This window comes from Hipposideros armiger, unplaced genomic scaffold (assembly GCF_001890085.2).
Source record: "Hipposideros armiger isolate ML-2016 unplaced genomic scaffold, ASM189008v1 scaffold_131, whole genome shotgun sequence".
NCBI classification, from domain to species: Eukaryota; Metazoa; Chordata; class Mammalia; order Chiroptera; family Hipposideridae; genus Hipposideros; species Hipposideros armiger.
The window spans coordinates 3,352,847-3,362,119 of NW_017731481.1; the positions used below are offsets into that span (position 1 = coordinate 3,352,847).

General features: G+C 42.5%; 1 protein-coding gene across 1 annotated transcript in view; it reads left to right on the top strand.

Annotated features, from left to right (window-relative positions):
• PSD3 (pleckstrin and Sec7 domain containing 3) overlaps positions 1 to 9,273 on the top strand; it is a 426,096-nt gene that overhangs the window by 124,446 nt on the left and 292,377 nt on the right. Inside the window, exon 4 of the mRNA XM_019649264.1 lies at positions 2,545 to 2,940. Coding sequence (XP_019504809.1) covers positions 2,545 to 2,940 — 396 coding nt within the window. The remainder of the gene's footprint in view (positions 1 to 2,544; positions 2,941 to 9,273) is intronic.

Here is a 9,273-nt window from a genome sequence, read left to right on the forward strand (position 1 = left end):
TGTAAGCTAGATTCCTTCTGTGTTTCTAAGATATTAAAGTGATCTTGTGATAAGGTTGTCCATTAGGCATAGACCGGGGAAGTGGAGTGATGGAGAGTGTCAACACTAACCTGTGTGAATCCATTGCTGACATTTTGTTATATTTGACAGGTTTCAAGTTTTCCAACATCGAGGTAACTGAAACATCCCACAATTATCTTTAATAATATGAAAGATTTGGACTCGTTTCACACATCCTCTAGTCATTACCTACTAACTTAGACGTTTTTTTCTGGGTGCAACACCAGTGCCTGCATACACATATAAACACACAGGTTCTGGGTTTGGGCTGACTCAGTTTTTTAGGTTGAGAAAGGAGATGAGGAGGTCAGAAGTAGACTCTTCTGTGATTCGGTGGTTCCATAGCATTTACGTGAGAACCCCTTCTCACAAGTAACGTATGTTTTCATTATGGCCCCGATAAGGAAACTCGGTATCATATGGTATTTTCTTGTCTTTCCATTCGTTTCTGACACCCATACCAGCTTAGAGCCTGGATAAATGGAAGACATGAGCCATCTTTCTTCACGCCCTTCGTTCGTGGTCTGACTATACAGCGCTCCTTTTGGCAAGCTCATTTGTAGGTACTGTCGTTTCAAATTTGTACCACCTTTTCTTCCATCAGGCCTCATGGCACCAACATGGCATCGCTTATGTGGGAGAACATCTGCGTCAAAGCTGAAGGGCTTATTTTGTTCGTTCGGTTAGTACAAGCAAATGCCTTTTCCTCTACAGTTAATTAACAAGTCCGGGGAGACTGATGCTCCTCTAGGAAGGCTGTCAGGACTCCTCTCCATCCCCCCTTCCTGCCCGCCCCCCAACACAACATTTTCAGACTTCCCTCAAAAGCAGCCTTGATGTGTGGCACGTGGCTCCGTAATTATATTCCCAGTGGAATATGCGCTTTTGCTGTTGTGTAGATTATTCATTCCTTCTTCCTTTCTTCCCCTCCTCCCCCCTTCCCTTCCTCTTCTTCCACAAATATCTCTTGGTTGTCTAGATGCTGGGCACAAAGCAATGTTCAAAAGAGATGTGGCCCGTGGTCACTGCCCCCACGTAGTTTACTGCTGAAGATACACACTGACCACAGAAACACATTAATATATACAGGATCACAAAGTTGTTCTAGGAAAAGACGAGACATCCTAGAAAGAATCATTTACATGCAGGAGAGAGGCGAATTCATTGGACGGCTTGGGCAAGGCCTTCCTGTGGCAACGGTGACTGAGCTGAGACTTGAGTGCCTACGAGCTTGCCAGGCAGAGAGCGAGAACGGGGAGGAAGGACATTCCAGGAAGAGGGAACAGCATGTGCGAAGGAGGGCGGCTGGGCTGCCTCCTGCTTGTGCCCCCTGGAGTTGAAGGAAGCAAAGGCCTTATGACGGGTTTGAAGATTTGAAACTTCACCATGTGGCTGGAGCGTGAGGCGCTGGGGGAGAGAGGTGGGAAATGAGTGTGGAGCGAGGGGTAGCGAGGAGCTTCATCACGGGGACTTCTCGTTTCATTCCAAGTGCAGTGGAAGCCATTAAGAGGCATAAGCCCAGAACCGTATTTGGTACATGTTAGGTCTTCCATCATTTAAAAACAACAAAGGCAACTGGATTGTTGAATGTGGATCCTGGCAATACCTAGGAGGAACGCAGATTACGTCTGAGGCCTTTGTATTCCTATTTCTATTTATAGGAATCGGAGGCTCAGAGAGGTTAAGTTGCTTAAGTGATATAGGTAGCAATTGGCACATCCAGAATTCAGCTCCAGGTTTTTCTAACTTGACTTCTTATACTTTCTGAGTGTTTGAAATTTTACTTAGTCATCCTAATGTTCATTTTTAAAATTTAAGAACGTACGTGCTACATATTAATTTATTCGTGGCCCACCCCTGTATATTAACTTACAAGTTGTTTCTAGGTTTTTACTATTTTGGTGAGCCTTGTGATAAACATGGTTCTTGACTTTTTTTTAAAGGGCATTCATTCACTAATTTTGGACCTGAAATCTCTCTGCAGTGCTGCTTGATGTCAGCAGGGGGCGACCCTTGGATTCTAATGCGGTCCTGGCTTGAGGGCATTTGGTCTTAAATCAGAAAGTATTAATAGACTGATGAAAGCTTAGGATATTTTTACTCCATTAAGTTTACACAATATATTTATCTGCTTTTGTTAAAATTAAGCATGACGGTAGCTGTTAATAATTTGAATTTGTGGCGTTTAGTTGGCTAACGTGGGAATGTAATATTTTATTCAAATATTCATTGGACTAGATGTATTCACATACTAGAAAGCTAGTTTGACATTATATTATTTAGAGGGTAGTTTAGCATGTGTATGCTAAGAGCTTTTTCAACCCGAATATGTTTCCATGATATCTTCCTTCCCAAATATATTAAGACATAAGCCCAGTGAATACAAGTATTAGCTCTACAGAATGCTATCTTTTTCTACGGCTGAAGGATAAAAAAGAAAAATTAACCTAGTATTGAAATTCTTCCCTCTTATTTCCTTTCTAGGATTCTTGAACAAGAGGAGCACTTTAGGGGCGGAGAGGATGAAATCCTTGGGCCTGGGTATACAGAGGACTCCACTGATATGTACAGCTCCCAGTTTGAAACCATTTTGGACAACACTTCCTTATACTACAGTGCCGAGTCCTTGGAGACGCTATACTCAGAGCCTGATAGCTATTTCAGCTTTGAAATGCCCCTCACACCAATGATACAGCAGCGCATTAAAGAAGGCAGCCAGTTCCTGGAGAGGACATCAGTGGGAGGACAGCAAGACGTCCTGAGCGTCTCGGCAGATGGCGGAGTAGTGATGGGCTACCGTAGTGGGATCAGCAACGGGCTCAGTGACGCTGGAGGGCCCCTCTACGAGAAAGGCCCCCGAGAAATTGCTTTCTGGGGAAGGTACTGGTCTTATTCTCATGAATTTCGTGCTGGTGCTTTTGTAGCATTTTCTCTTTGGCAAATCTGAATGTGGGATATATTTGAAACGCATTTGGCCAGTTTCTATGGATATAAGTGAATGATGTGAGTGAAACGTAATTTGGGTTTTAGGGGCGGGCAGACCACACTTTAGTGGTTTGCCAAATTGGGCAAGCCGTGGTCACTCTATTTGGTGGTATTTGTTGGATTACCATGGGTAACTTGGATCCTGAACTAATATTTGTAGGTGAGGAGGAGGTATTAGCTCTGATGATGCAGCTTTGGTAGCAGCTGGTGCTGTGAAAGGAACACTGAGAGATCTGGGCTTTCGCTCGGGCACGGACATTGGTTGATGACTTGGAGCGGGTTGTTTGATCAGGTCAGAGATTTCTTCATTGTAAATTGAGGGTGTTGGATTAGATGGTCGTCAGAGCCTCTTCTAGTCCTTTGCTTTGTGAGGCCCTGTTCTGTTAGGCAGCCTTCCTGTTCCTGGGATGGCGGGGGAAGGCTCTGATGATCTGGGTGCTTGATTATAGAGCTGATACCTTGGTCAAGGCTATAAATACTTACTCTCTCTCTCTACTTGAGGATTTAAGTCTCCCTGGGAGAAAATATGACGAAGTATACAGGTTATATGTGCCACACCTGCCATTTAGTGACTCCCTGTCTGTTTATCGATTATCCAGCATTCATTCCCTCCTGCTCACCACCCCCGGGTCTGTCCTGTAGCATGTCCTCGATCCATGGGCAGAGAATGCTGTACTTCTTAAGGATTTTATGAATTTAGTTTTGATACAGTTTTCCCTAATTAAAGCGTGTCAGTGTGTGTTGGCGGAGGTGGTGGGGAGGTTAAATGGGGATAAACTATTTTAAAGCTGTATGAAAAAATGTCAGTGCTTTTTTTTTTTATTTAAGTCAGTATTCATAGTACAGGTTTCCAATGAACCTCTTTTTATGAGCAGTCTGTCCTATATTAAGCATTCTCTAGAACCAGTTTATAGGTTTATAATTCAATGGATGAGCGCATTCGAGACTGTCACATCATAACACTGTAGCTGTGCATTTCCATGTGAAATGGACCATAGATATTGGTTCTTTTCTTGGGTCACAGTGAGATAATGAACACAAGTCTCCAAAGCAGAAGACCTTGGTCTGAATGACTTGGGCAAGCCACTTACTCTCTCTGAAACTGGAATTCTGTGTTTGCAAAATTGGGGTTAATGATACTCAGTATGCTGCGTGACTGTGAGACTTAGAGTTAAACTAGATTAAAGTACCCAGCAGAATGCCAGATGCAAAGTAGGGGCTTGAATCAGAATTGGTTGGCTGGTACGCCTACATTTAGAGTTCCTGTATCTCTGAGGGGGTTGTCCCTGAGGGAAGGGTGTCCCCGAGAAGAGGATGTTCTTGAGAGGTGACCTTGAGTGGAGGGTCCCACTTTAGTTCCTTTTTTTTCAACATCACCTCGAAAAACTGTCAATTATGATAAAATGCTATAGCACAGGTATGTAGAAATTTTCATAGAAATTTCAGTCCAACTTTCTGGAGTGAGTGGAAGTTGTCAACATTACAGATCCCAAAATAGGTGGTTGGGGAGCTGAGCATTTGGGGCTGAGAGACTTTGCTGCAGATGCAATAGGGAGGGTAAGTAAATAAAGACGAGAAATAGTCCCAGAGACATAGAGGAAAAACTGATGGTTGCTAGATGGGATGGGGGTGGGGATGAGGGAGAAGGGGAAGGGACGAGACAACATAAATTGGTAACTACAGTATTGCTACAGGGATATGAAAGACAGTTTGGGGAATATAATTAATAATGTTGTAAATNGTTACCACAGAAGGCCTTAAAATGGATTGTTCCTTTTGGTCAGTGTACGGATTTTGGCACCATTTACCAAGGCGTCAGCAGTCTGAGGCACTCTCTGTTAGGAGCACAACCGCCGAGAAATTTCATTGGCTTCCCAGTTGGAATTTTTCCCATTGGGGTGGCAGAACCTTTGAACTATCTGCACCTTCATGAAGAAAATGGCTCCCTCCAGGGGGGGTGTAGAAACTTTTTTTATTCATCTCCTTTTTTCCGTTTCTTTGGGGTTTTTTTCTTTCTTCAATATAAGACTCAAGAACGTTCGTTGTTCCCCATTCCCTGGCCTCTATTGAGTGTGTGCTGGCATTTGGGTTGCAGGGCCTGCTGGTCCCTTTGAATCTTGAGGTGAGAGTTCGCAGGAAACATCAGTGTTTCGCCAGGGAATTAGTCACCTTTGCCTTCTTGATAATGACAGTGCCAATCAAAACATTCGTATTCCAACTGGTAAGGTTGTGCACATGCATTGAATGGCTTTTTGAGAGTATTTTATGGTCATGAGGGGATCTGAAAAATCTCCTTTTTCTATCCTTAACTTCTTTCAGCACCACTGGGCAACTTTAGAGTTGGTTAATTGTCTCAAGTGTAAGATACATCCTATCTCAGTGAAGGAAACCACTCTACCCAGGCCTGGGGGAGACTTTTGTTTCAGCTCATACCACTGACTTACGGGAAGAGTATCAATATGAGTGGAGGTTATTACAATTGCATTTTGGTTATCTGTGCATTTTGGTCAACAGAGATATAAAGGATTTCATTTATATATGTTTNTATATATATATATATATATATATATATATAGTCACGGGATGTGGAGTACAGTGTGGGGAGTGGAGTCAAGGTAATTGTAATAGATATGTATGATATGGGGGGGCGGCGGATTGGGGGAGGAGAGGTTGTCACTTTGTAAAGGGTGAAAAGTATAACTAGTGCATTGTTTTGTACACCTGAAATTAATTAAAAAAAATCATCATCAAAAAAAAAAAGACGAGATAAGAGGAAGGAATTGTGAAAAGTTTCTCAAATGTATGGTCTGCTCGCTTAGAATAGGAAGTCGTCTTCATTGGGGCCTGCTTGAGTGCCAGTCATTAGTAGGGCCGTGTTGGATAGTTAGAGACCGTACTGGGGTAGGTTATAGTGTTTTAGGACCTCAGATTGAGACAGTGGTATACTTCAGGCCTCCTGGAGATAAGGTTGCAGCTGCCGTCACTTGCATTGTTGAACCATGAGATCTTGCCCAGCGATAAGTCCGAATTCTAGTGCCGGATGAGAAGCATTTTAGAGATGAGCCAGCCAAGCTCCTCACCCAGCTCGGTCACTTTCCACACGTCTCTGCTCAGTCAGGTTTATAAAAATATAGGGCAGTCTCAGTGATCCTAAGAAATTTTAAAGAAACTGGTATAATTTTCACTTTCTTTTTACCCCCACCCCCACTCCACTACCCCCCACCCTATGCCTCTTGGTGCTTTGGAGAAGTTGGGGCACCAGAGAAATTGTAGGTTGAAGAGTTATGACGTTTTCCAGCTTGATGTGGGGCCTTAGATAACCTTGTTTTACAGCAAAGAATCTGAGTCCCAGTTTGGTGGGATGGATTTACCTGGTAACAGATCCTGTACCAGAATTCAAATTGCCTGACTTCTAGACTAGGTACTTTCACTATCTAGGCTGCCTGGTCTTATCTCTTTATTCTTTCTTTTGATCTAATTTCTCTCAGTGCCTTGTGTTGACAGAGCCTGAAGTCTGAGTTGATAATAGAGCTGATTATTATTAGTGTTGTTATTGTTGGTGCATTTTCAATTTGAGAAAAAAATTTACCAAATCATTAAAAATCATGTTTCCATAAATGTTTAAAGTAATCAATGAGCAGGCTTTTAAAAATTTCTTCTGCATTAAAACATCCCTCTGCAGAGGGGAGGAAGCAGACGCAGAGGTATTGAGCCTATAAGGAAATTCAGACTGGAATGCTGACTGCACGATAGTCAACACGACTGACTTCCCTCAGCCAAACCCTCAGGCCTGAAGTATTAGGAGTCAAGGAAAAAAATTATTTTTCAACTGTATTAAAATGTGTTGTGATATTTACACTAGAAAAGTGATAAATAAAACATGTGCACATGGCTAGCCGTCCGTATCACTGGCCTCTCCCATCTCTTTGGCAGTGAACTGGGGGGGTCTGATTATACTGGATAAAGGGAACTCAGAGAAAGGTGCAGAGGAAAGGGGATGCACTCTGTCTCCCCGATAATGCTTCTGTGACTCTAGCCAGACGTGAACCAGGAAGATTAATTCCATCCCTGTTGAGGTATTGATTTTAATGTTAGTTGACAGCTAATAGAAAAGATTACTTTAGGTTGTCTCTCAACACAGCTTTATATCACATACATCCCATTGGTTGATTTATTTAGTAAATACATGGTGCTGAATTTTCATAAGAAGCTGGGAGAAAGGAACTATTAATGTTCTCATTTTTCCAGTTAAGGAAAGGGAGGCACAGAGCACTTGAGTAACTTGCTCAAAGTCACATCGATGATAAGTGACATGCCCAGGATTTGAACCCAGGCAGTCAGGCTCCAGAGCCGATTTTTTTAGTTTCAAAACAAAAACATTTGTTTGGCATTGCCTAGGTCTATTTTTAAGTCCTTTTTTGTTTCAACATGTGCCTTTGCTTTGCCATTGAAGTTATTGCCATGGCAGCATTTGACAGTGATTTCTTTTGAACTCAGGATGACACTGCTCTCTCTTGTGGCTTCTTTGAAGAAAGATGGGAGTGGTTGGAAAAGGTGATGAGGACGCTGTAGCGCCTGAGCAAATCCAGTTCCCCATCAGAAACACCTTCCAGTCTTGGATGTAGCCATGCTTTGGGAGCCAGACGGGGGCTGTCCTTCCCTGTTCCTCTCTCCACTTAAGTCAAAAAGGAAAATATTTCAAATCTGTAATATTCTCGCATCAGGTTGGAAAGGACATTTTTAAGTGTGTGTGCTCACTGTTTGCCTTTTAAAGGATTATATTCCTTTGAAATACCAAATAGATCACTCTATAAGGTGAAGCAGCCTTTTAAGATCCTGGAGTAAACCTCGACAGGAAGAGTTAAATTCTCTCAGGTGCTGTGAGTGCTGTGAACACTGAATGCTGACCAGGGTGCCACATGTCGGTCAGGAAATAGCTTGCCCCGTGAATGTAACACAATATTTTAATGACGGAGCGAAGAGTAGCATCGCCTCCCTTTGTGGTCCAGCTACATAGCCCTCAGGCTGGTGGGTCAGCGGTGCTGTGTGAAGTCCAGTCACATGGCTCCAAAATTAGAAAGGATAATTAGAGACTTACAGTTACACACGTTCCGATGGGTTCCTTTGTGTCTGGGTGCTTCTCCCTCGCTGGCCCATCAGCTGATGACTGCAACTCCAATCAGTAAGTTCTGACCTGGAGACTGTAAGGCACACATGTCACTGTGACCATTATCAGAGCTGAATATTGCCCATTTCTAGTGAGCTTGGATTTGGACAGATAGAAAAAGAGAGATAGCAAATACAGTTATATGGCAGGAGCTTCTCCTTTGGATCTCTGAAATATATAAAACTGCTTTTTAAAATTATAGTGTAATAGATATATTTTATGCCTCGGCTCCCTAGCTTTTCTTTCAGATATGGATACGGAGGAGTACAGCAGAAGAGGTGAATTACATCTGTGTGCAACTGATATGCCTGAAGAGAGTGGTTCAGTCAGACTTGGGTCCACTCTGAATTTGATAGGTGTAGTTTTTTTTGCCTTCCTCTTGTGTTTTTCTTCCTTTTCTCAAATGGAATGCTGGCATTTAGAAGTATCCTTTTTCTTCTTCAGCTGTTCTCTTTTTAGTGTCTTTCTGTCTAGGAAAAAGTCACATGAAACAAGATCAATACAGGAATTTGTTGGAGTGCAATTTCAAAAAAAAACCATTTGATATCTCAATTTAAAATGTGCAGGCATTTTAATATAATGTATAATTATTAAAATAAGAAATTAAAACAATGTGATATTGGTCAAGCTGGTGACAGAGGAAAAGGTTGTGGTCTTGTGAAATTGTCTTTAGAGAGCTGGCTGACCATGGAGCGCCCAACTTTTCTGTCATGACGAGCGGGAAGCGCTGTTCCCTCATAGGTCCATCACCGGGTTGCTGTTGCTCTGGTAATCTCTTTAGTTCTTTTCGTTTACATTTTAAAACTTGTTCTGTCGAAAACACGTTCTCATTTTCCTCTTCTAGTTTCCTGAAGCAATTCTAAGTGAAAATAGTTTTCTTCCACTAAGGAGTTTCTGCTCAATGATGGGGGGGTGGGGCTCTACTAGGTTTCAGAGTCAGTTCCTATCTGGGTTCAAATCCCGCCTCAGTTACTTAGTAGGTGTGTGATCTTGAGTAAATTACAACCTGGGACCCTTTCTCAGTGTAAAATGGAATGAATAATACCTATCTGGTGTAGGAG